The sequence below is a fragment of the Bos grunniens genome, chromosome 4 (assembly GCF_055505025.1).
Source record: "Bos grunniens cultivar Pamir isolate PY7600 chromosome 4, Bosgru_T2T1.0, whole genome shotgun sequence".
NCBI classification, from domain to species: Eukaryota; Metazoa; Chordata; class Mammalia; order Artiodactyla; family Bovidae; genus Bos; species Bos grunniens.
The window spans coordinates 47,833,110-47,860,878 of NC_141168.1; the positions used below are offsets into that span (position 1 = coordinate 47,833,110).

The 27,769-nt window shown below is 38.9% G+C and overlaps 1 protein-coding gene across 2 annotated transcripts; it reads left to right on the top strand.

Moving 5' to 3' along the window:
* Window positions 1-219: 219 nt before the first annotated feature.
* STEAP4 (STEAP4 metalloreductase) lies at window positions 220-26,488 on the top strand. 2 transcript variants are annotated; one of them, XM_086398411.1, is made up of 6 exons: window positions 220-317; window positions 603-789; window positions 18,804-19,261; window positions 19,881-20,408; window positions 21,670-21,834; window positions 23,228-24,293. In XM_086398411.1, exons 3-6 carry the CDS (start codon window positions 18,806-18,808, stop codon window positions 23,489-23,491), a joined length of 1,413 nt encoding a protein of 470 aa, XP_086254537.1. In that variant the 5' UTR covers window positions 220-317; window positions 603-789; window positions 18,804-18,805; the 3' UTR covers window positions 23,492-24,293. The 2 variants fall into 2 exon arrangements, with proteins under 2 accessions (XP_086254537.1, XP_086254536.1); XM_086398410.1 differs by lacking the exon at window positions 603-789 and having other exon boundaries at window positions 23,228-26,488.
* Window positions 26,489-27,769: the final 1,281 nt, after the last annotated feature.

Sequence of the window (27,769 nt, forward strand, 5' to 3'; positions counted from 1 at the left end):
GGTCTGGGGAAAATCCTTTAAAAACTCCACTGGCCCGAGATGAATGTCAACATCTGCAGCAACGGTGGCAGCACCGGAATTTCTGGTCCTCCCAGCTGTCTGGGATTCCCAGCTTGAACTCTTCCTGGAAGCGCTTTCTTCACCACTTCTCTTGCGCAATCTAGCGAGCCCTCCCTCCGCTCTGGGCTTCTTAAATTGAGCGTGGCAAAGCACCGGAGCACAGAGCACCGAGCAGCGTCCCCTCCCAGCCTGGCCCTCGTTGCGCCCTGCAGCAGCGGCGCTGGACCACAGCCGCTTCAGAAGCACCTCTCCCGCAGGTGGGTCATATTGCTGCCGGCCTACGCCTGGTACCTTTCGCCATAGGGCTCCCCTCCCTTATCAGCTTCTGCCCACCTCGAATCCCTGCTTCCAGGACTCTGCTCCGCAAACCTGCTCGCCCTGGGAAGAAGGTGCAAGACCACCCAAGGGTGTGGCAGGATGAGTTAAGCAATTCAGCAAGCGGCTTGCTTCCAGGAGTTTTCTCTCTTGCTTCCTCGGGGTGCAGAGGAGCCCTAAGAAGGAAGACTTGGGGCTTTGGACTTCTCTCTGTGTCTTACTTCTAGATAAAGACAATCTCAGATCTGACTACACTTCCTGGCCAAGAGCTGAAAATGCGTCCTGAGATTTGCAACTGCTTCGTTCCTTGATCTTTAGCAATTGTTAATCCAGAGAAATTCTGCTTTGGAATGTAATCGATGTGAAGAGTAAATAAAACCTTTGGTTCCCTGTTTGTCCAGAGGCAGCTGGAAGGTACTTTTCCCCTCTGGATAGTAATTTTAAAACTTTCTTTAGAAGATGACTGGTCTAAAGGAAAGTCAACTGGGTGGAGAATAGGGCAGGGGTGGGACTGGAGAATTCTATTCTTAGTTCTAATTAGAAGTTCAACACCTCAGCCTCAGTTTCCACACATATAAAATAAAAGACTATTGGAGCAGAGTAGCCACAAAATCCACCTCTAACAAGGTAAAAACCCATGACTAAAGATGCTTGTAGGTTTGAAATACATTGAAAACTTCATCAATGACATATGTCTAACTAAGAAATTTCTTTCTTCATAATAAAGCAGGTTTCACTTTTTTAGGGAAACTACCCAATTGTGGAGAGACAGTCTTTTTCTACTGAATACCTTGGATTTGCACCACTTTTATCATTCAGAGAATACTCTCAGCTTTCCAAACCAATTCTTCAGCCTTGCTCTGTGAGAATGTCCTATTCCGTATAAATGACAGTCATATAAATGTCACTCACATGAAAGAACATTTTTTTCTGATACAGTAGGTGTAATTTTATAAAATGGCACATTTATTTGAAGCAGTAACTTTTTTGAGATATGGCCTTTTGCAAGGCCCCAAGTTTTTCAGAATGCTGTGATTTAGCACGGTATCAATACCTGCCTGTATTCCACCTGCATGGCAAACACCGCCACCCCAGAAAACAGGATGGAGCACTCCTTATTTATCAGGCTTGGAGGTTGTAAAGTAAATGGAACATGTGTATGGAGAAATTGGGTCATGGCACTCTCTCCATCCAGCAACGTTTATGGTGTTGCTGAAGTTCACGCGGCAGCCTGAGGTTCAGAAACCAGCCTGTTCAAGGCCTCACCCCTAATTTCAGAATGATTTCCAGATGCCTACCTTGCTTAAGCTTGCTAACTGGTGTTAGAAGTAACCAAATAAATTTTTATAAACCTGTGCTTAAATTGAAAACCCTGAGCCTTGTTCTGAACAGTTTTGAGGAAAATGGATTCATTTATCATAAAATTTCAAAATTGAAGAACATTTGAGCAGTCATTCCACATTTCCTCAAGGATCAACCCTCATTATGCTACCATTATTCATGACATTATTAAAAGGGTATAAATTCTCTTTTTAAAGTTTCCTGAGTAGCTGATTCTGAAGTTGCCCTCAGAAACACATCCAGTGTTTCATGATCCTCACCACCCAGTTCTCTTTGGAAGTCATTTGAATCTTTTGTTAACTGCTATTTCAAAATTATTTCCTTTTAAAATCTTAATAAAGTTAATAAGCTGCTAGCAGAAAAAAAAAATACAATCACTTTTCAAACTTGAAGACTTGCCAGGGCATCTTGTAGGTTTCCTCTGGATTATCCTCTGAAAAAGTGAAAAACTCTTTTTAAAATGTTGGTCACTCAGTTGTGTCCAGCTCTTTGCCACCCTGTGGACTGTAGCCTGTCAGACTCCTCTGGCCATGGAATTCTCCAGGCAAGAATAGCGGAGTGGGTAACCATTCCCTTCTCCAGGGGATCTTCCCCACCCAGGGATCAAACCTAGGTGTCCTGCATGGAAGGCAGATTCTTTACCATCTGAGCGACCAGGGAGAAATTGAAAATTAGTCACTCAGTCACGTCTGCCTCTTTGCTACCCCGTGGACTGTAGCCTGTCAGGCTCCTCTGCCCATGAAATTCTCCATGCAAGAGTATTGGAGTGGGTTGCCATTTCCTTCTCCAGGACATCTTCCTGACCCAGGGGTTGAACCTGGTCTCCAGCATTGCATGCAGATTCTTTACTGTCTGAGCCACCAGGGAGAGAAGTCAATTATTAAGTGTCTGCAACTACATTTACCTATAAGTCCTACTCTAACAGTCTAGGACATGCTGTGGATAGTGAAGTTTTCTGTGTGGGATTTTTTTTTTCTAAGTTACAATTAGGCCAAAAGTAATAAACTTTACAAGGCCTCTGAAGTCACCTGTATGACTGCTTTTGTACATCCTTCTGTGCTTTGTACATCCAAAGAGAACAGGTCATTAGTTAACTATGAGGACAGTTAACTATGAAGAGTTCCACATTACATGTCCCACCTACCATGATATTTTAAATGACTTTTGGGTCATTTCCAAAATGATTTTAATTAACACTTGTTATTTTATTGAGAAAAATCAGGCCTGCAAGGAATAGAGCTAATAACTAAAGGATAACTAATGCTGAAAATAATACATGATAAGAAAACATATTTGGCCAACATACTTAAGCAATTTGTTCTTACCAAATTATTATGGAAAAAGGATCAAAGAGTGTTTGCACTGTTTGAAGATCATCTTTCAGAAATACATCACTGCAAAAAAATATGCAATGTTCTACTCAAAGAAGCATTTCCACCCTAATTAACTAGGCAGGACATGACATCCAAATCTGAATGCTTCTCTACAATTTTCTAGAAGAGTGTTGTCTGCCATGTGTAAAGAAGCCTTACCATACTGAATTTTGATGGCTGAGTATTTTGAAGTTATTTTGAGAGATATATGTTACTTTTAAATGTAGATTATATGATCAGTCTTCATGTCAGGATGAAGTTCACTTTTCATCTTATAAGGAAGGCAAATGTATGCAAAGGATAATTTTGAAAAGTCAGGAACTATAATTCTGAATACAAAGAAATCTAAGAAGCAACTTAATATAACAATATAGCATACCTCTTGGGGAGGGGGGTATCAGAAAACACACTAGATCATCGCTTTTGCCTTAGCTCCAAATAAATTGAGGGAAAATAATGGTTCAAGCACAGAGCCAAGTGCTCCAATCAGATTTTCACTGGCGATGGCTCAATAACTGAGAAGAATCAGAATAGGAGAACATGGCTAATGGTCCACTCTGATCATACATCTTTCATTTATACATCTCAGTTTATAAGGTATGGAAATAGCTTTGAGCCCAAATAGAGCAGTGGCTGAAACAGTTATGCAAAGACTTTGGTAAACTTTCTTGTTCTGCTTCCCAGGCAGATTAGCGCCCTTCTCTGTACATTCAATGTCTTCACATGTTGTTTTACAGCAGTTTATGTGTCTATATCCTCCCCAAGACAGGAGCCCCATGAGGACAAGAACAGTCTAGTTTATCACTTTACCCCTCTTATGTAGCACAGGGCCTTGCACAGAGAGGTTTTTCAATAAATCTGTCAAAAACATGCAGTGTTTTTGTGTATCAAGACATTGTTTTAGTGTATCAAGACATTGCTGATACACTAATTTTTGTTTTTGAAAGATGCTAATAATTATGGACATAGGAGGTTATATGCACAGATACCTCCTGTGCTATACTAGTTAAGAGGGTCAAAGTGTTCAGATTTCAACTACCTGCCCTTTGGGAAGAAGCATGAGATTGCTTTATACTCTACAATACATATAAAGTAAGTAGTGGAAATTATTCTGCTTTTTTAAAAGAATAAATAAATTGTAGGAATCTTGGTGTTTCTTCTAATTAACCTTAATTTAATAACCCTATTATGTTGCTATCCTGGGTAAGATTCATAATAAATTTGTAACTATAATACTTTGGCATTTAATTCATTTTAAAGAGTGACATAATGCAATTAATGCATTTAACTGAGGTCATGAAAGTTGGAATATTGAATTTTAAAGGTTTTAATTAGTTTAACTTAAATAAAACACTTGAGCCTTTCTTTTAATACCTGAAGGCATGGCATAAGAAATGAAGCCTGATGCTAAGTCATTTCAGTCGTGTCCAACTCTGTGCAACCCCAGAGACGGCAGCCCACCAGGCTCCCCCGTCCCTGGGATTCTCCAGGCAAGAACACTGGAGTGGGCTGCCATTTCCTTCTCCAATGCATGAAAGTGAAAAGTAAAAGTGAAGTTGCTCAGTCATATCCGACTCTTAGCGACCCATGGACTGCAGCCTACCAGGCTCCTCTGTCCATGGGATTTTCCAGGCAAGAGTACTGGAGTGGGTTGCCATTGCCTTCTCCAAAATGAAGCCTACTGATTAGCTAAAAAGAACTAAGTTACATCAAATCACTCTTATTGTAGAAATGGCTATTTCTTTTCCAGTACCCAAGTACTGCTATTAAAGTGATTTCTTCTTTGTATTCAATTGCCCTGACATAGCAGTATGGGATATGGGAGGCACTTGAAGAGAAAGCAGTCAGTAAGTTGGTAAATGATACATTGCAGCCAATAATGTTTATCCCAAACTAAGATCCTAAACTCCTTTTTTTTTTTTAATGCATGTCTGAAAACTTCAAAACTATGTGTTTGGGAATGATGATACACAAAGAGGTCCCTGTATCTATCTTCTGAAGGGAGCCAAGAGTCTAGCAGTGTCAGACTTATAGTCCAAATTGTGTTAACTCCATGTGTGGGGTTGAAAGGGCCTGGGACCTTTGCTGGGGTAGAGGGACCCACATGGCTTCTGTTTTCATTAAGAACCTATGAGCCTGAGCCTCCCTAGAAGAGGGGGAGAGGCTCTAAGGAAAGAGATTTTAAGGCTTAAAGTCCAGAGTCAGGATTGAGAAAGTGTATCATCCTATCAGTCCAACCATTTTCCCATTTCCATGGTCCCAGGCAGAGTCTTGGAGAGAAGAAGACGAGAGACAGAGAAAGAGCCAGTGTGTGACGGTAAATGGCTCTCTAAGGAAAAAAGATATCCTAAATAGAAGCACTTGCTGATTTCTATGGCGTGAAATCTCCAAAGTTGGCTAATTTCAAACTTTCAGCTGGCAAGCCAGCTCCAGCCACACCACACCACTAAAAAGAGCCGCGGTTAAAAATCTAGGAATTAAAAAGGAGGAGCTGATTCACTAAAATATATTTATCAACCAGCAGTGCTCTCAGTCTAGTATAACATGAGAAGGGGAAGGAGTTTCAAGAGCACTTTCTCTCCTGGGGTAAGAAATGGAGCAGCTGCAAGGCCAGATCATTCCATACAGCTCGAGCTCATGGGGTCTTGGAAAATATTAAAAGTACTCTGGCCGTTGGGGATCCTTGCCTCCAAAGCCAAATTAAAACTGAAAGCAAATGGTACCGAAAAGAAGATGAAAGAGACTATATAAAGGACATATAAAGCACCCCCAGGAGATTTCTAAACATTGTAAGGAGATGCTTTGAAGCAGATTGGAGTTACACCATCAGCAGAGTTAAAGGGAGAGAGGGAAACAGGATCAGATCCACAGGTTGGCAGTAATCAATATTCAGATAATTCCCAGTGGCTTCAAGGTGAGGATAAATGACTATTTATAGAAAATTTATTTAAACAAAGTTAATTTTGAAATGATCAAATAAATTCCTAAATGTTTCTGACTGACTACAGCAATCCTAGAAAAGCAAAATCCACTAATTGACACTAAATATTAAGTGGGTTTTTACAATCACCAGATTAACCAATAAGCAAATGCTCAGGTATTAATAGTATGTACAAGTCAAATGCCACCAAGTCAGTGAGATAGAGTTGTTTTCCTGATGGTGAATTGAGGTGAATGACAGATCTATAAGAAGTTGCTCAGAATTTTGTATGTAAACAGAGGTAAAGGTAAATTAACTTAGACACGACTGAACCCCTGACCTTTCTGTCATGAGCCCCAGCTTTAATCAAATGAACTAACCAGCCTAGACAGGGGCTAATGAACCTACATGATAAAACTCTTAGTCAGGGAATCATAAAACAATCTTCATGTCTCTTGACAGATGCAACTGAGACCTAAATGTGAAAACACATATGAGAAAGATCTTTAATTGGATCAGAATTTCACCAAAGAACTAATATTAAAAATAGAGTTTCATCTAAACTATAATTCAAATAGGTAACACAGAGCTGCGTCACATTGCTCTCCTGATAATTCATTGGACGGTAGTGAAACGCTACTGACAGAATCATTTTAGCTATACCGCATGTCACAGCTAGTTTTACTTACTAGCAATCCACGTGGATATTTATCCCCATAGAACATCAACGTAAAAGTTTTATATTTAGTTATGTTCTTGTTACTTGATCAAGTTGTACAACTTGATTAGTTTCCTTTTGTGTCATTCTATTAGATAGCATAAAAACTAATCATCAGTAAATTAGGGTGCCATGAGATATGTAACATTTTCTCCCAAAACAATTGAAATAATTAGTTTTTTAGCAACCAATCTGCAGTGGTTTCTTTATTTAAACTAAGGGCTTTGGATGACAGATTTATGTTAGTCTATAGCTATTACTAACAGAGGTACTTCTAACTACAAGGCTAAAATACGAAATGTACTATTATATTTTCAAATAACATATATAGACTGAAGATTGAACTGTCAAAAATTAGAAAACTCCACTGATTATGGGCACATTACATTTTTTTATAAACTACAGTCAGTGGTCTTTTTAAATCAAGGTCTTCTGATTTTGCTACAATAATATATAACTGTCAGTAAAAGAATATGTACTTAAATGTAAGCATGCTTGCTCTCCCTAAAAAGCCTTGACCTCACTAAATACAAAAATAGCTCCATGAATAAATAGGATGAGCTCATGTATTATTGTAAGGTTTTTCTTAAAAAAAATTTTTGGACTATTTTTTGCTTTCCAGTTATCCCTGGGATATATTAAAACAAATGCTCTGAATCTTACAGGAAGGCTGGACTAGTTGCAGAACTCCCTCCTGCCCCTATGCCTGGTGAGGAAAGGAAATATTTGATTGATGGGCTTCAGCTCATTACAAATATGTTGTCAAGTCATGTAGGGCTTTCAGAGTGAAATTCAGAAGGGATAATAAAACAGAAAGAAGGACTGAGAAGAATCCCTGTTTACAGGCATCAAATTAAAATGAAAAATCCTGCCACAGCGTATGGAGTTTTAAAGTGTTATTTCTATTCTGACTCTCTGGGAGGTGCCAAGCCAGATCACTGGACTTGGAAACAGCAACCCTGAAGGAGGGGAGATGGGTGTCTGGAGAGGACAATGTAGGAGGAATTCAAAACCTTGTGTGAAAACTCAGTTCAGAATTCAAAGCTGAATTCTCAAAGGGAGACAGGGACAGAATATCTCTAATACTGGTTTCATCCAAATGTAACCAGGATGTTATATGGCACCAAAGGAGAGATGCTATGGAGGAATAACTGTAGTGGATTCATGGCTGAATTTGATCAAATTATAACTTGTGGCTCATGGAAAACAACTCATTAGTTTCCTTAAGGGAGTTACAGAGCAAAGCTACCAAGTGTTGTATCTGGCATCCCTTGATCCTCTCCCTTGGGGTGTCTGAACACTCTTCAGTTACCATAAAAATAGGAATTCTAGGTTATCAATTATACCCAGCCAATTATTACTTAGAGGAAGAAATTTTAAAGTAAGTGAAATGTTTCTGCAGCCCCTTATAAGCTCATCCATAGCCTGCTCTCCCTCTGCCTTTTCCCTCCCCACCATATCTCTCCAGTGGTTCTCAGCTCTGGATGCTCTTGAGAACTCAGTTGTTTGGTTTGTTCTTTTACCAAAAAATACAGATTCCTGGGCCCAATCTCAGAACAATTGATTCAGAATCTCAGGAGGTGCTACCTGAGCATTTAATAGCATTGATTTTTTTTAAGTATAAGCATTTAAAACATGCAAATTTTGTAATTCTGTTCCAACATTTCCAAACAAGACATTCAGATAGCAAATAAGCAACCGAAAAAGTCTGTACCATGGACTGAACACTAAAATAGAACAAACTATTTGTACAAACTATTTACACATGCACCAACTTGGATTGATCTTAAGGGTATTATGCTAAGTGGAAAAAAAAAAAGCCAATAGGAAAATGTTTCCTTTTGTGTGGTTTCACTTACATAAAATTCTCAAAATGATAAAATTACAGAGTAAAGATTAATGACTTTCAGAGTTGGGGGAGGTGGCAGAGAGGGAGTCAGGTATGACTATAAAGGGGGTAGTAATGGAATAGCTCTGCATCTTGTTGGCAATAGTGGCCACATGAAACTACGCATGAGATAAAACAGCACAGAGGGACACAGCCAATGTGCTCGTGTCAGTCTCCCAGCTTTGATGTTGTCCTCTAGCTATGTGAAAGTACGTGCTGGAGGACATGGAAAAGGATGCACAAGAACCTCTTGTACTATCTGTAAACTTCCTGTGAATCTATCATTGCTCCCAATAAAAAGGTTTCTTTACTAATATCATTGATTTGTTAAATATAATCATTTAAAATATAAAATTTTTTTATCCTGTTTGGGCATTTCCAAATTCTTAATACTCTGTTGCTGCTGCTGCTAAGTTGCTTCAGTCATGTCCAACTCTGTGCAACCCCATAGACAGCAGCCCACCAGGCTCCCCCGTCCCTGGGATTCTCCAGGAAAGAACACTGGAGTGGGCTGCCATTTCCTTCTCCAATGCATGAAGTGAAAAGTGAAAGTGAAGTCGTTCAGTCGTGTCCGACTCTTAGCGACCCCATGGACTGCAGCCTACCAGGCTCCTCCATTCATGGGATTTTCCAGGCAAGAGTACTGGAGTGGGGTGCCATTGCCTCTTCCGCTTAATACTCTAGAATCCTCTAAAACTGACTCTACATGACCAAAATTAGTGCCCCCTCATCACACACACATAGGTGTGCGCACACACACACACACACACATTCATGCTTCTTAGTGGTGGCTTCTCCCATGGCCCTTACAGTTGTCTCTGCCACATTTGCATCTGCATCATTGGTTGGCAATCTCTGATGTATATAAACACTCTTGTGGGTTTGCTTTACCTGCCTTGGCCTCCCTCTATGGGACATGCTTCCAGAGGAGGCAAAGTGAAGTCACTCAGTTGTGTCCAACTTTTTGCAGCCCCATGGACTGTAGCCTGCCAGGATTCTCCATCCATGGGATTTGCCAGGCAAGAATACTGGAGTGGGTTGCCATTTCCTTCTCCAGGGGATCTTCCCAACCCAGGGACTGAACCTGTGTCTCACGCACTGCATGCATACTCTTTACCATCTGATCCACCAGGGAAGCCAAAACCTGGAGATTTTCCAAACCAGGGGATAGTCTTATTTTCCTTCCTGTTATGTAACTGAGTTTTGCAAAGAGCTGAAGGAAGGACACCACTGTGCCATAATTTAGCCATAACTAAATTACCCCAACTTTCCCTTAATAACTCTGCTTCTTGTTTACCACCTTCCTTATTTTCTTTATTCCCTCCATCATACATCTGCAAATAAAAGAGGACTAGGAAAGTTTTTGTTTGTTTGTTTTTCCCTAGTCTTTAAACAAAAAGCCCTTCAGATCAGATCAGATCAGTCGCTCAGTCGTGTCCGACTCTTTGAGACCCCATGAATCGCAGCACACCAGGCCTCCCTGTCCATCACCAACTCCCGGAGTTCACTCAGACTCACGTCCATTGAGTCAGTGATGCCATCCAGCCATCTCATCCTCTGTCATCCCCTTCTCCTCCTGCCCCCAATCCCTCCCAGCATCAGAGTCTTTTCCAATGAGTCAACTCTTCGCATGAGATGGCCAAAGTACTGGAGTTTCAGCTTTAGCATCAGTCCTTCCAAAGAAATCCCAGGGCTGATCTCCTTCAGAATGGACTGGTTGGATCTCCTTGAAGTCCAAGGGACTCTCAAGAGTCTTCTCTAACACCACAGTTCAAAAGCATCAATTCTTCGGTGCTCAGCCTTCTTCACAGTCCAACTCTCACATCCATACATGACCACTGGAAAAACCATAGTCTTGACTAAACAAACCTTTGTTGGCAAAGTAATGTCTCTGCTTTTGAATATGCTATCTAGGTTGGTCATAACTTTCCTTCCAAGGAGTAAGTGTGTTTTAATTTCATGGCTGCAGTCAGCATCTGTACTGATTTTGGAGCCCCCAAAAATAAAGTCTGACACTGTTTCCACTGTTTCCCCATCTATTTCCCATGAAGTGGTGGGACCGGATGCCATGATCTTTGTTTTCTGAATGTTGAGCTTTAAGCCAACTTTTTCACTGTCCTCTTTCACTTTCATCAAGAGGCTTTTGAGTTCCTCTTCACTTTCTGCCATAAGGGTGGTGTCATCTGCATATCTGAGGTTATTGATATTTCTCCCGGCAATCTTGATTCCAGCTTGTGTTTCTTCCAGTCCAGTGTTTCTCATGATGTACTCTGCATATAAGTTAAATAAACAGGGTGACAATATACAGCCTTGATGAACTCCTTTTCCTATTTGGAACCAGTCTGTTGTTCCATGTCCAGTTCTAACTGCTGCTTCCTGACCTGCATACAAACTTCTCAAGAGGCAGATCTGGTGCTCTGGTATTCCCATCTCTTTCAGAATTTTCCACAGTTTATTGTGATTCACACAGTCAAAGGCTTTGGCATAGCCAATAAAGTAGAAATAGATGTTTTTCTGGAACTCTTTTGCTTTTTCCATGATCCAGCGGATGTTGGCAATTTGATCTCTGGTTCCTCTGCCTTTTCTAAAACCAGCTTGAACATCTGGAAGTTCACGGTTCACATATTGCTGAAGCCTGCCTTGGAGAATTTTGAGCATTACTTTACTAGCGTGTGAGATGAGTGCAATTGTGTGGTAGTTTGAGCATTCTTTGGCATTGCCTTTCTTTGGGATTGGAATGAAAACTGACCTTTTCCAGTCCTGTGGCCACTGCTGAGTTTTCCAAATTTGCTGGCATATTGAGTACAGCACTTTCACAGCATCATCTTTCAGGATTTGGGATAGCTCAACTGGAATTCCATCACCTCCACTAGCTTTGTTCATAGTGATGCTTTCTAAGGCCCACTTGACTTCGCATTACAGGATGTCTGGCTCTAGGTCAGTGATCACACCATTGTGATTATCTGGGTCATGAAGATCTTTTTTGTACAGTTCTTCTGTGTATTCTTGCCATCTCTTCTTAATATCTTCTGCTTCTGTTAGGTCCATACCATTTCTGTCCTTTCAAGAAAATCAGAGATACCAAAGGAACATTTCATGCAAAGAAGCCCTTACTAACTCTATAAATCCAAGTTTATAAGTGGGAATTATTTTGAGTTACAAAGTCTGAAATGGGTATAACTTCTTTTTTTACCTAGTACTTCCTGTAAAATACACCCTTAATGAGATCTCCCTTGTGATTTAGAGTATGTGTACATCTCATTTTCATGAACTCCTATCATTAGGTTATTTTTTTCAAGAATGTAGAATCAAATTCTTCCAGAAAATTAATTAACATTTTATTTTTTACATCTATTTTATTATCCTAGTTATGATAACCTTAGGTCTGATCATTTTTCTTGTATCATAAAACATAATAATAATAATCAAAATATTATATTACCCTGGGTTGATTTGCAAGCAAAGCCTGTGACGAAGGTTTGCATGCAGATAGTTTATTACAGAAGTGATTGCAAGGAGAAGGAATGAGGAGCAAGGGACTTAAAACAGTGAACAAGGGAAAGACAGGACAAGAGCCCATTAAGTTGGCCACTGTTACAGATGAGTGAGGGCTTCCCAGGCGATGCTAGTGATAAGAACCCACATATCAACGCAGGAGACATAAGAGATGCGGGTTTGATCCCTGGGTCAGGAAGATTCCCTGGAGGAGGAAATGGCAACCCACTCTATGCAGTGCTCTTACCTGGAGAATTCCCATGGACAGAGGAGCTGGGCAGGCTATAGCCCATGGGGTTGCAAAGAGTCAGACACGACTGAGGCGACTTGGCACACACACAGATGAGTGGTGCTCTATTGCTCTGGGACTTCCAGAATTGCTCTGGCACTTCCAAAGAAATCTTATGAAATGTGTCAGAACTGTGTTCCAGACAATGAAAAGGGAAGCCCTTATCCATGGAGTCCTGTTCCCCACTGGCCTCTGATGGGGACATGGGTTGTACATGTCTGAGTGCCAAACAGGTACAGGTTTCAGAGAAGCCCAGAACAAAGATCAAGAGATAAAAGACTTAAAGCCCCAAAGTGAGCTTCTGTTAGGCAGTGGAAACTGCAGAGCTCAGTTATTGCCCAGTGACTAGAAATAGAACCAGGAGGATTTGAAGTGCAACTCAAGATGTATGCAACACAATCATCAACATTAAAACTTCCATAACTTAATACAGAGTGACTAACTGCCCAATGGAATAACTATATTTCTTTCTATTAACTCTATCAGTGATATTTGAATAACTCCTTATTGTTTCTGTATCTTCAATTTGCCCAGGGATGTCTCTGAAGATTTAAGAGTGAAAATAAATTTTAATGGTTGGGGTAACAGCCCAAATGTGTTATATTGGATTTCCAGCTGCATTTTAAGAGGAAAGTATTAAAATGTGTAAGATTACAAATGAGGGAAATTCACACTTGAGCTGTTTTTACATCTATGTTTTGATAAATTCTTATGTGCAGAAGCCATTTAATACATGGATACATTAATTCATCTGGCCCTTACAATGTCTCTAAAGTAGGTACTACAGAGCTCTCATTTCAAAGATAACGTAACTGAAACACAAAGAGCTTGAGTAATTTGCCCAAGGTCACACACTAGTAAGTAGAGAACAAAATACTAGTGTAGTAAAAAAAAAAAAAAAATACTAGTGTAGTGTAATTAATATTTTCAGTGTTTTTTAAGTTTATGAAAGTTTAGAATAGATGCATGTGGAGGCCACATGATCAAAATAAAGTCTGGACTCTCTCTGCAATGATTCAGTTGAGTTCAGTTCAGTCGCTTGATCATGTCTGACTTTGCGACCCCATGAATCACAGCATCCCAGGCCTCCCTGTCCATCACCAACTCCTGGAGTTCACTCAAACTCATGTCCATTGAGTTGGTGATGCCATCCAGCCATCTCATCTTCTGTCATCCCCTTCTCCTCCTGCCCCCAATCCCTCCCAGCATCAGGGTCTTTTCCAATGAGTCAACTCTTCGCATCAGGTGGCCAAAGTATTGGAGTTTCAGCTTTAGCATCAGTCCTTCCAATGAACACCCAGGACTGATCTCCTTTAGGATGGACTCGTTGGATCTCCTTGCAGTCCAAGGGACTCTCAAGAGTCTTCTCCAACACCACAGTTCAAAAGCATCAATTCTTTGGTGATCAGCTTTCTTCACAGCCCAACTCTCACATCCATACATGACCACTGGAAAAACCATAGCCTTAACTAGATGGACCTTTGTTGGCCAAGTAATATCTCTGCTTTTCAATATGCTATCTAGGTTGGTCATTCCGGAGAAGGCAATGGCAACCCACTCCAGTACTTTTGCCTGAAAAAAAGCCAGGGACAGAGGAGCCTGGTAGGCTATAGTCCATGGGGTCGCTAAGAGTCAGACGCGACTGAGTGACTTCACTTTCACTTTTCACTTTCATGCATTGGAGAAGGAAATGGCAACCCACTCCAGTGTTCTTGCCTGGAGAATCCCAGGGATGGAGGAGCCTGGTGGGCACCACGACTGATGCGACTTAGCAGCAGCAGCAGCAGGTTGGTCATAACTTTCCTTCCAAGGAGTAAGCGTCTTTTAATTTCATGGCTGCAATCAGCATCTGCAGTGATTTTGGAGCCCAAAAAAATAAAGTCTGACACTGTTTCCACTGTTTCCCCATCTATTTCCCATGAAGTGATGGGGCCAGAAGCCATGATCTTTGTTTTCTGAATGTTGAGCTTTAAGCCAACTTTTTCACTGTCCTCTTTCACTTTCATCAAGAGGCTTTTTAGTTCCTCTTCACTTTCTGCCATAAGGGTGGTGTCGTCTGCATATCTGAGGTTATTGATATTTCTCCTGGCAATCTTGATTCCAGCTTGTGATTCTTTCAGCCCAGTGTCTCTCATTATGTACTCTGCATAGAAGTTTAATAAGCAGGGTGACAATATACAGCCTTGACGAACTCCTTTTCCTTTTTGGAACCAGTCTGTCGTTCCATGTCCAGTTCTAACTGTTGCTTCCTGACCTGCATATAGGTTTCTAAGAGGCAAGTCAGGTGGTCTGGTATTCCCATCTCTTTCAGAATTTTCCACAGTTTATTGTGATACACACAATCAAAGGCTTTGGCATAGTCAATAAAGCAGAAATAGATGATTAAGATGATCCAAATGAGAATATGTCAATATAGACATCATCCATCTCACTGCAGGACACCAGGAACTTTGTCAAATCTGTATTTTGCTTGCAAATGTTCATTCCAATATAAAAAAGAGAAAAATAATATATTATGACAAATAATGAAAAAAAATGATAGGACAGACAGGCACACAGGCATTCTTTCAATACACTTACAAACCAGTTCCACAAAGTAAAAAATTAAAGCATCATTCAGCAGTTTGAGGGTTTGAGTTATAACAACTAATTGTTAACTGATTAGAAATATAAATTGCTACACTAGTTTGTATTTGAAGATGCTCCTAAGAATTTTTCAAAGGCATAGCTGTATTTCCATATGATAGGCTGTGCTCATCTCCAGGTGCTTTCTCATATAAAGTCATACCCTTCTCTGATACAGTTCAAGATATTAGTCATCAGCTAGTTTATAAAATGATTCAGCTGTTGTGGTTAATTCAATTATTCAAAGAGTTTCTGTGGAAGTATATAAAAGTCTTATATGTCTTGTCCCTTTTCTCTATAACTTATGATTATTTATAAAAGTCTGAATGATCTGCCTGTGATATAGATATTAATACACAGCTTCAGATAAGCTCAGGTAAGAATTCCTTTTTTCTAATTTGAAAAGATACATGCATTCCCATAGAAGCACTATTTACAATAGACAAGACAAGGAAAAAACTAAATGTCCATCAAGAGATGAATGGATAAAGAAGACATTGTATATATAAACACTGGAATATAAGCCAGTCTTAAAAAAGAATGAAATAATTTAATTTGGATGCACTGAAATAAAGAAACAATGAAAAAAAAAAAAAAAGAATGAAATAATGCAACATGGCTGGCCCTGCATGTTAAGTCTCTTCAGAGGGGTCCAATTCTTTTCTACCCTAGCTGGCCAGGCTCCCCTGACCGTGGGATTCTCCAAGCAAGAATACTGGAGTGGGCTGACATGCCCTCCTCCAGGGGATCGTCCTGACCAGAGATCAAACTCACATCTCTAATGTCTCTTGCATTGTCAGGCAAGTTCCTTACCACTAGCACCACTAGCACCACCTGGGAAGACCCCAAAGTAATTTAGACAAAAACAAACGTCATATGGTATCACTTACATGTGGAATCTTTTTAAAATGATACTAATAAACTTATTTACAAAAAAGAAATAGACTCACAGGTGTAGAAAACAAAATGGATGGTTATCAAAGCAGAGGGGTAGTAGGGACGGGAGATAAATTAGGAGTTTGGGATTAACATACAAACACTAATATATATATATATATATAATATATATATATATTATAGATAAACAAGGACTGACTATATAGCACAGGGAACTATATTCAACATCTTGTAAGAACCTATAATGGAAAAGAATATGAAAAAGAATACACACACACACATATATATATTTGCTATACCCTGAAACTAACACAACACTGGAAAAAAACAAAAACAAAAAAATTTAGGTATTTTCCATAGGCTAAAATGAAAAGGGCAAATTTCTGAACTTCTTCTTAAAAGGTGAAAGCTTCATATGCTCTGCAATCTGCATGAAATTCACTATGTCGGAAGTGAATAGTGATTAGGTCTGGTTTGAAATTCCACATCAAATTCATGGAGTTTTACTTTAAATCCATTTGGGTGAAAGAAGTAATGTCCTTAATAGCTCCCCCACCACCAACTTTCTCTCTTTACTCCTCCCTTCCTCCCAGTGTTCACTCTATTCTCATTCAGCTTCCTCTTCATCATGCACCTCTCACTGTGCCAGACACACAGAACAAACTGCAGCTTACAACTCTAACGATCCACCCCTCCAATATCATCCCATAAATATTTATCAACAAATGCCTGGCCCATCACAGTCAGTGCTCTTTTTAGCACTGAGGTTGCATCACTGAACACAAGAGACTACTACCCACTGCCCCCCCAAAAAAGATTAACTAAAAGCTTACACTATATACTAAATATTGGAAAGAGAATTTTTTTGAGAAAATTCAGAATCAAAATAAGAAATAATATTCTTTGAAAATGGAGAATATTCTAGATGATTTTATTAGATCATAAAAACTTCAAGAAGTTTTATTTGATTTATTATTAATTTAAATTTCAAAATCTTAAAAAGCAACACAGTCAGATGGTTTATAACTTTATATCAGGTTAGTTTTGCCCTGCATTTCTTTTACATTGGGTAAGATTAAGAAATCTTTTACTATATTGAAGTCATAAAGTTTATAACCTTTCCCCTCTAAGGTTATAAAATAATTCTCCATGGCCTCTTACAGTTCTATTATAGGTCCATTTCTTTAAAAAAAAAATACATTTCAAGTCTTAATATATTTTAAATTTACCTTGGGGAAGAGTGTGAGTATAGATTAAGCTTTTTATTCCAATTGGTTATTTAGTTGTCATAATATTAGCTACTGAATAAGCAATCTTTTCTACATCGACTTGAGATGCTCATCTTTATCATATAAATTTAGGTTCATTTCTGATTTTTTTTTACTCTATTCCACTGAACATTTGTTATTTCTGTGACAGCAGAATAATATTTTAGATTTAAAATATTTAATAAAACTGGTCCTCTATTTATTAGAATAGAACTAGCACACTTTTCAGAATGTATAGATTAAACCAGAGAAAACTGACATTTTTGTGAAGCTGAGGCTACCCACCCAGAGACATGCTGTACAGTTCTATTTACATGAATTTTCTGAGTCTTACGGGATTTTTAAATTTTTCTTCATTTGGATCTTGTACATATCTGGTGTGTGTGCATGCTCAGTTGCCAAGTCATGTCTGACTCTTTATGACCCCACGGACTCTAACCCACCAGGCTCTTCTATCCATGAGATTTCCCAGGCAAGAACACTGGAGTGGGTTGCCATTTCCTTCTCCAGGGGATCTTCCCCATATATACGATATATACCCTGTATCTTAAGTTCATTCCTAAATACTATCTCTATTTTGTTGCAGCCATAAATAGGGCCTTTTCTTCTATTAAATCTTCAAATTGGTTTATTTTTCTCATATGAGAAGAGCATTGATATTAATTGAGTGCCCAGACAAGATATTGAATTGCTTTTATGTGTATAGCACTTTTTCAATTGACTTTTGAGTTTCCCAAGATTACAGTTTGATTTTCTACAACCCCTTTTGAATTTCTATACCTCTAATTTCTTTCTCCAGTACAATTGTGTTAGCTAGAATCCAAACAATAATATAGGATATATATATTTACCTCATTTATGACTTTATTAGGAATATTTCTAGTAATTCTCTTTAAAGTATGAAACTGAATTTTAGGTTGAGAAAGATACTTTGTATGTTAAGGAAATATATATTTGTTCCTTTTTAAAAAAATAATAAAAATAAAGAAAAACTGTCAAATTTTAATGTAGGTCCACTTAGCATACATAAATATGGTCTGCTGGGAGCCAGCGTGAGGAAATAATTTTCTAATATGGTGTATTCTATTAATAGATTTTATAATATTGAATTTATAGAACTAATCTTTACATTTTTAGAATAATCCTATCTGATCCAAGTGCACTGTCTCATAACAGGCTACCAGATACTGTTGGTTAATTTGGGATTTTGCATCACTAAATATAAATAAGTTGGTCTATAATTTCCATATTAGTGCATTCTTTGTCAGATTTTGCTCTTGAGAATTTTGGGAACTCAATAATGTAAGTACTAATGTAATAATGTAAGTACTCAATAATGCAGTATCATTGTGATACACATCCACAGTTTAAGACCACAACTGGTAAATGTCTTGGGTTTTCACTGCGTTTCTTCATCCAATACAAGATTTTGTTAAATAAGACATATGAGAATATATGAGACAGTTTTTACTCCTTCCAAATTTTGTAGGGAATGTGCTTGAGATAATTCATCAGAAGATTCAAACATCACTCAATCACTGTTTCCTTGATATAATTTTCATTCCTTTTTACCAGAACATTCATATTTTGTTTGGGTATTTGATTATCTTTCAGTTATGGAGAAAACTTCTACAGATGCATCTCCTCTCACTATGCATTCTTCAGAAAAGCAAGAAACTGTATGCATTTTTGGAACTGGAGATTTTGGAAGATCACTGGGACTTAAAATGCTCCAGTGTGGTTATTCTATTGTTTTTGGAAGTCGAACCCCCGGGATGTCCAGCCTGCTGCCCAGTGATGCAGAGGTCATGAGCTACTCTGATGCAGCCCAGAAATCTGACATTATAATCATAACAATACACAGGGAACATTATGATTTTCTCACAGAATTAACCGAGGTTCTCAAGGGGAAAATATTGGTTGATGTCAGCAACAACCTCAAAATCAATCAGTATCCAGAGTCAAATGCAGAGTACCTTGCTCAGTTGGTGCCGGGAACCCACGTGGTAAAAGCATTTAACACCATCTCAGCCTGGGCTCTCCAGTCAGGGGCGCTGGATGCAAGTCGGCAGGTAAGATTACAAGATAGATTTACACTCCATCTTTAAAAAGTAAATGTCTTAATATGCACTTACCTCAAAGATTCCAAAACATAATTTCAAAATAAAATATTTTATTTTGCTAATATGTGCCATGAATAGCTTTCTTGGGTTTGACAAAGTAGGGTAACCAATTGTAGTGATTTCCCATTATCTATACCCTGAGCTTTCAGCATGATAGAACCCAATGGTGTCAACCTCTAGAGGCCTCCTGTCAGTACTAGAAAATAACACTGCTAAATTGTTGAAGGATATCCTTTCTACTCCCATTACTTTGTATGAAATGGGTTTCATTTATTCATCAAGATTAAAAACAATCTGTAAGTGATGTGGCACCCACAAATACAGAAGAGAACTCAAGTTGTCTGTACTGCAGAAAACCAAGTCTAATCATATCAAGGCCATATGCCTAAGCCACTCTCAACTTAAAAGCCTGGTACTTAACTATCCAACATACATGTGCAAGTCTAAACCATTATCTCATTAAATATGTTCACTCTACAGCCTTATTTTAGAAGCAGTTAACTACTATATAACAACGTCCTCCATTACTAAAGAAAGAATAAATACAAAACTAATTATTTTAACCCAGGTGTTTATCTGTGGAAATGACAGCAAAGCCAAGCAAAGAGTGATGGACGTCGTTCGTAGTCTTGGACTTACTCCATTGGATAAAGGATCTCTCATGGCAGCCAATGAGATTGAAAACTACCCGCTACAACTCTTTCCAATGTGGAGGTTCCCCTTCTATTTGTCTGCTGTTCTGTGTGTCTTCTTCTTTTTCTACTGTGTAATAAGAGAAGTAATCTACCCTTATGTTTATGAAAAAAGAGACAGGACATTCCGTCTGCCTATTTCTATTCCAAATCGGGTCTTTCCAATAGCAGCACTCACACTGCTCGCCTTGGTTTACCTCCCTGGTGTTGTTGCTGCCATTCTGCAGCTGTACCGAGGTACAAAATACCGCCGATTCCCAGACTGGCTTGACCACTGGATGCTTTGCAGAAAGCAGCTTGGCTTGATAGCACTGGGATTTGCCTTCCTTCATGTCCTCTACACACTTGTGATCCCTATTCGTTATTATGTACGATGGACATCGAACAACAGAACCATTACCCAGGTACATCTCTACTCACTTGTATTCTCCTATTTTTAAGTCAAAGAGCAATCTTGCTACATCATATTCCATTTCATAATTATAGAAAACCACTCTTCTAAACATCTTTAATTTTTAAAGCAGCTACAATTAGACAGTTCATGTTTGTCTTGGGGAGCTTATTGTTTTACTTTGGTTTTTTAACAAATCCTGTTGAAATCTCATATAACTATTGAAGAGTCAGAGTTAGATTCCCAGGTTCACTTGAATCCATATCTGTATTCTCAGGATTCACTGGTACACAGATGTAAGGGCTCAGGAAAACCTAATGAACCTACTTGAGTTACTTCAATAAATGGAAGCCAAAATTTAAAGTTTCTATTTTTATGCATGCTACTTTCTTTTGGAAGTCAAAACCAACCATCTTATAAGTGAGGGGGCTTCATGTCCAAACATGAATCAGAGGAATGTAAACAAATTTACAAAAGGGTGTTTATAACTCTGTTAATGTTTGTCTTGTGGGATGCCATCCTCAATGACTAGAAAACTAAACAATTCTGAGCAAATGTCAAAAACTATATTTTGCACAGTCACAATATTCAGAGAGAATCAGCTCAGGGAGTCTTAAAGCAGTTCCAGAGAAAGTTCTATACATCAGTTCTGGTTTGGAAATAATTGGTTTTGATCAATCCTACTGCAGTGTCAAAGTTTATTAGTCAATAACTCATTGATGGTGTGTCTGTGGGATTTCTATACATTATTTCCATAACAAATACATAGCATGTCCTCGGGTAATAGTCATGTTACAGGGGCCAGATTTCTCTCAAGATGTGTTACAACAGACCTGAAGCTACATTCCAAAAAAAAAAAAGAACTCAAACTTCATGTGTGTGAATAATCAGCATATAAAGCAGGAAAACAGAACCCTAATGTAATCGTTTGAGAACATCAATTTTTGCTTGGGGAACAAGAAGCCATATGGTAAAGAAGGTTTAAGTAAATGTTTATTTTGTTTTAGGATTTACAGGGTCAATTAAAATTCTCTATACAATTTCTGGAGTCAACTATCATAGTAAAGTCCTAATAGAACCAATTACTTTTTCTATCAAAAAACATAATATCTAAGTATATTTTTCTAAGTGTAATTATTTTGAGTGACTCTTCAGAAATGTTATACAACTTGCATTGAGCAAAGAAACGATGTAGAGGTATTTTTTCATCACCTTAAAAGTTTGGGCAATTTGTAAAAAATGAAATTTTAAAAAATTGCTTCTAACTATTTTAGGTAATAACCAAGAAAGAAAATCCATTTAGTACCACTAACTCCTGGCTCAGTGATTCATATATCGCTTTGGGAATGCTCGGATTTTTCCTGTTTGTACTCTTGGGAATCACTTCCTTGCCATCAGTTAGCAACATGGTCAACTGGAGAGAGTTTCGATTTGTCCAGGTAAAAGGACTTCATGATTTAATCTACTTTTTAGTGCAAAAGGATTCTGAGTTAACAAATATTCTGATTTTTCTCTCATACGTGCATAAATTTTCATTTTGCTCCATCAGTTCCCTAGCAATCACATAAAAATAGCAACTGAAACAATTTCAGATTAGAAAAGCTAAACTCTGGAACCCAAAGGCAGATTCCATAATGGTTTGATTTCCCAGCAGGACAAGATTCCTGACCACTCCCAGAGACACAGCTAAGAGTACATAGTGAAAAGCATCAACTACTACTGAACCCTGTGCATGGAGCTATACTAGGCTCAAGGTGGAAAGAAACCCACACACAAAATTTCTACTTCTGAAAATCAACTTTAGAATATGGACTTATGGGTATAAAACTTTCTATGCTAGCCTGTCATCATACCAGATTCAGTGCTGGTCTGTAAGATGGAATATCAGTGTTTCCACACATCAACCACCAGATACATCATTAAAGGCAGTTAGTAACTAATTTTGTAGACCAGGGGTCTTCAAAGTGTGGCATCTGGACCACCAGCAGCAGCAGCATCACCTGGGATCATGTTAGATACAAATCCTCATGCCCCACCCCTACCAAACTGAATCAGAAACTCTGGAGGTATTGAGGCAGGAGTTAGATAGGCCCCAGGTTGAACAAGTTCTCCCCTGTGAACAAAAACCCCATGATAGGAGAAACTCCATAAAAGCAGGATGATGGAGGAGGCTGTGCCCTGCACAGATACCAAATTAAAAAAGAAACACACACACATTCCTCGTTCTTGAAGTTAGGGAGTGAGTTGCCATTTCCTTCTCCAATGCATGAAAGTGAAAAGTGAAAGTGAAGTCGCTCAGTCGTGTCCGACTCTTAGCCACCCCATGGACTGCAGCCTACTAGGCTTCTCCATCCATGGGATTTTCCAGGCAAGAGTACTGGAGTGGGGTGCCATCACCTTCTCCGACAATTCAGCTAGTATCTGTTTTTAGTCAGCAACATGCACTAAAGTGGTATTTCTTGAGGACATACTGTGTTTTGTTCATCTCTGGCCTCCAGAAAAGATGATCCAGGAAAGAGTGTTACCCTTGAAAAAGAAGGTACATTACTTATTCAAATGCAAAAGAATCTATTCCTGGGAACCTTTCTTATCCAGTTAGGTTAAGATGAAACCACCAAGTCATTTGTAAGCAGTCTTTTCTTTTTTTTTTTTTTTAAATGATACAATGATCATCCTAAAGCAGAGTTAATGTTTTTTCCATTCTTGGCAGTGTTCTAAATACTACAGGTTTCAAAGGCTTGTCGCTTTGACAAATACCCTTCACTGACTCACAGTATTTCACGTGAAAATGTAAACAGTGTTAATGTAAATGTTTTTGTTTCTTGTTTATAGTCCAAACTGGGTTATTTGACCCTGATCTTGTGCACAGCCCACACCTTGGTGTACGGTGGGAAGAGATTCCTCAACCCTTCGAATCTTGTGTGGTATCTCCCTTCAGCCTACGTGATTGCGCTGATCATCCCTTGCACAGTGCTGGTGATCAAGTTCATCCTCATCTTGCCCTGTATAGACAAGACCCTTATGCGGATCCGCCAGGGTTGGGAAAGGAACCCGAAATACTCAGAATCATCACTGAATGGAAAAACAGATATCTAAAGCAAAATTCAATTCCCCTGGACTTCTTAACTGTGGTGTTGCATGTTTAGAGAAGAATAATTAGTGCAGTGAAGAAAGTATTTTTCTCCCACCATGGGCTGAAGTTTGTGAACAGAGAAAGAAATCATGCCTGACTTTGAGAAATGGGACACCATTTAATCTCAGGTCCGCATTGAATCACTGCTGGTCTCTGCCTCTCCTTTTTTTGGAGGTGGGGGGGCTGAATCACCATTAGCTTTGTGGTTTCACAATAAGAAGCTTCTTTGCTGTGGGCAACATGCATGACCTAATGTCTTGCAAAATCCAGGGGAAGTACATGCAGTTTCCTTCTCTGGTTCAAGGGCTAAGTAGAGTGAAAGAGAAAATACTAAGATGGTGGCCGCTGATAAGGGCTTTATTAGATCTGTCTAAAAAGAGGGCCAAGGAAGCAAAAGGAATGAGATTTTTATTCTGGTTTTTGGAAGTGCAGGTGATTATAAATATTGCCATGGTAAATTCTGTAGTTACGTGTACTTTTTGATATTTTTTTTAACCTACCTGGACATGTAGTGTGGAGAATTATTTTGTAAAACAATAAAAATTTCACAATAGATTAGAAATAATCATGGACTGGATATATGCAAACTTATACAGTTGTCATAAAATCATTCCTCCACAAAGGAATAAGTGTAAAAAAGATTGAGTTAAAAATGAGGGATATCCACTTGGATTTTCTCAATGTACCATACGTGAAGAAGAGTTGATAAAAGCTCTTGTGCAAAAAGTTTAAAAAAATTAAATAAATTTTATAAAGTTTGTACTACATCAGGTTTACTATTATTTAGGTTATGTGCTATGCTTTGTAAATAACATATTTCAAATTTGTTCAATATTAATCATCTATGAAATGAATTGCTAGTATAAAAAAGTAGCTTCTATAATTTATCATAGTTTGTTATAAATGTAAGCAGTGAAATTAAATGAATATTGAAAGTATAAGTTGGACCAATACACAGATGAGACAGAATTTCGAAGTCTTAGGCAGAAGAGGTGTGAGCAGCAGTTTGTAATAGGAGACTTGGTTCTTTCTCAAGTCCTAGCTGGAAGGCAGGATGGTTTTCTCTGCTTTTCTGTGGTAATGATGCCATTTCCAAGATGACCTTCAGCAGGAGTAGCCTTCCTGGCTCATATATGGAGCTGAGAGGAGCCTTATGTATGACCTTTCCACAAGCCGAAATAACCAAAAGTCTTCGGATTTGACAATTTTCTGCCTGCCTCACATAGGCCATTTCTTTTACTTTTTACTTTCACTATCATATATTCTATATGACATTATACAAAATGATTACAATATATTAAAACATCACCCACAATCCAGAATATTTTTCTATAAAACGTTTTGAAAATAGTTCTACCTATACTGTATATTCAATTGTGTATCCTTCCTTTTTTACTTAATATACTGCAGCTTTGTTTGCTTACTTATATGCTTTATGTATTGAATCAGTGGCTGCATGATATTACATCAAATATGCATTTATTTTACCACTGCTCTAATTCAACATTTAGGTTATACCCATTTTTTACTAAAACAACATTTCAGAGGATACCTTAGCACTTATAACTTTAGTGTGTATTTTAAGTTACTTCTTCAGAATACTTGCGAAGAATTGGGATTAAAAATTTAAAAACATTTAATGTAATTGCTGAATTATTTCTGAAGTTAATATCATTGGCACCATTTGAAGATGTTGGTTTCATTATACCCTTGAGTTCAGTTCAGTTCAGTCGCTCAGTCATGTCTGACTTTGCGATCCCATGGACTCCAGCACACCAGGCTTCCCTGTCCATGACCAACTCCCAGAGCTCACTCAAACTCATGTCCATCAAGTCAGGGGTGCCATCCAACCATCTCATCCTCTGTCGTCCCCTTCTCCTCCCATCTTCAATCTTTCCCATTATACCCTTACAGATTTTTAAATTTCAGCTTGTGTTAATGAAAAGACACCCAGAATATATGTTCCATTCGTTTATCCTTGATCTACTCAAGGATTCAAAAAAGCTTGAGACTTTGAGCAGAGCTGTGCTGTGTGGTGAAGACCCCAGGGCATCAGTGAGAAAGACAGGGTAACTGTCACTACTCATTCATTCTATTTTATGCAAAATACCCAAGTGTACTAGGGTTGGCCACTGACTTTTGGCTAGAGAATTGGTTATCTAAAGGTTAAGTACTATCCAGGCTAATCTAAAGGAAACCTTTGGGGTTAACCATGTTCCTTTTTTGGTAAAAGAGTAAGATTTTTACTGGCTATCTGGTTCATTACTAAGACTAGAAAATGCCACTCTTAGGTTAAACAAGGGGCTTCCCAGGTGGCTCAATGGGTAAAGAATCCGCCTGCAGTGCAGGAGACATAAGAGATGTGGGTTCAGTCCCTGGGTCAGGAAGATACCCTGGGATTTAACATGGCAACCCACTCAAGCTTTAAAAAAAAAGCTTACCTACAGTAAAAAGGATTCTGCTTTTATAACCTAGTAAAAATGTTCTTCTTGGGTACTTCACAAAAGGCATCCAGGGAGCCAGACATTCCAGAGCACCCCTGGTGGTTTTGGCATCACAGGGCATTGCTGGGCACGAACCTGGCCTCACCCACAAGGCTCCAAGCCCCACCAGCTGACCAGAGAAGCCAGTGCCCTCCCTTCACCCCTCCCAATATCCATTCCCAAGCCATCAAACCAATGTGCCCATCCTAACACAGCTGATTCCCCCAGTCTCCATAAGGTGGAAAAGAGTTTGAAACAGAAATAGGTGTGTTGTGTGAACTATAGTCCTTTTTAACTGTTCTAAACTATTCTTCTACATTAAAAAAGTCAGACTAAACTTCCTCACTCCTCATACATTTCCTGTATTCTAGGAACATTTTTATTATATGATACACCTTTTATTTTTGTATATATTCCCCAGATTAAGGGATGACTGCTTTTGGAAATGTGTACTCATTAAACATTATTTTAAAAGTTTTTCCAGTTGTATAATCATTCTGGTGTTGACTCATCTGCATTCCAAAGAAAGTGACTTGAAGGTTTTGGTTCACAGTAGTTCCAGCATCTGGAACTAAAAATAGTTCCTTTCAGGGATAAGGAAAAGGAAAGGAAGTACAGTGGTTGGAAAGCACGTTAGTGGATTTGCAGCTTCATGTGATACATGCCTACGCTCAGCACATGACGCATTCCAACATTCTGCATGTTTCAGTTTTTACCCTCAGAGATGGAAAAAGCATTGGCAGGTCAAATAGGTAGGGGTCAAACTATCCCACACTGGACTTTTGTGGAAGAAAAAAAAGGGCCTTCCTTCCTTCTCCCAGGTGGATGCCACCCAGACAGGGCAACTGCCTTAATGGGTAGACTGATTTCAAGCTGAATTTTAACCTGTGGGACCAGATATGAAATGCCTTGGGCAACGGAACAACTTCAGCCCTGATGAGTGTTACCTTTCTTTCAAAAGCAAAATAAAAACAGATAAATAAAGAGTCAGCAACCTTAAGTAAGCTAGAAAAAGACAGAACAAAGTCCCTTCTAGAAAGCTACTTTAACTAGAAATTGCATTCAAGAGCTTTCCATATGTTTACAGTTCAAGGATCACAGAAGAGTCATGATAAAAATGAATGCAAATATAATGAATTTGATCACTAGCAGCTCAAAAGGTTCTGGACCTCCTCCCCAAAGCAAGGTGGAATGGCAGTCAAGTTGCTGCACACAGAGCTTGCAATTTCCATTCTCCATTGCAACTGTCCACACCACTACCTGTTTAATACACACACACCAAAAATCTCCTTATATGATTGATCCTCCTCTACTTTTCTACAGTGAGTTAAGATCACAATGTAGAAAAACCCTCCAGTCTTCCAAAGCTTCATTTAGTAGCATTCAGGAGAAGGGGAGTAAGTCACCCTTCTCTGCATTACCTTTCTGAAGTTTACAGCAAAGCCCTGAGCTCTCAGATATGAAGAAACAAGAAATCGATCCAACTGAGTGGGGAGAAGGATCAGGGGTGAAGGGGAAAGCAATGAAAACTGGAGTAAAGGGGAGCACAGACCAGCAGGGTCCTGCACCCTGCCTTAGCCCAGCCAGTTTCCTCCTTTCGTCCCTTCCAATGTCTTTCCCTCCCCAAACCATCAAACCAGTTTGACTATCCAAACACAGCTGACTCCTCCAGTTCACATAAGGCTCTACCTGTTTCCTGCTAGGAAGGTATCTTTGAAGGCTTTTAATAGTGTTGACTGTATGATATTATGACCAAAC

What these genes read in the sequence shown, in the direction of transcription:
- STEAP4 (XM_086398410.1), top strand. Translation starts at nt 18,806, where the DNA reads ATGGAGAAAACTTCTACAGATGCATCTCCTCTCACTATGCATTCTTCA. An exon ending in CGCTGGATGCAAGTCGGCAG is followed by an intron (nt 19,262 to 19,880) that starts GTAAGATTACAA and finishes ATTTTAACCCAG; the next exon opens with GTGTTTATCTGTGGAAATGA. An exon ending in GAGAGTTTCGATTTGTCCAG is followed by an intron (nt 21,835 to 23,227) that starts GTAAAAGGACTT and finishes TCTTGTTTATAG; the next exon opens with TCCAAACTGGGTTATTTGAC.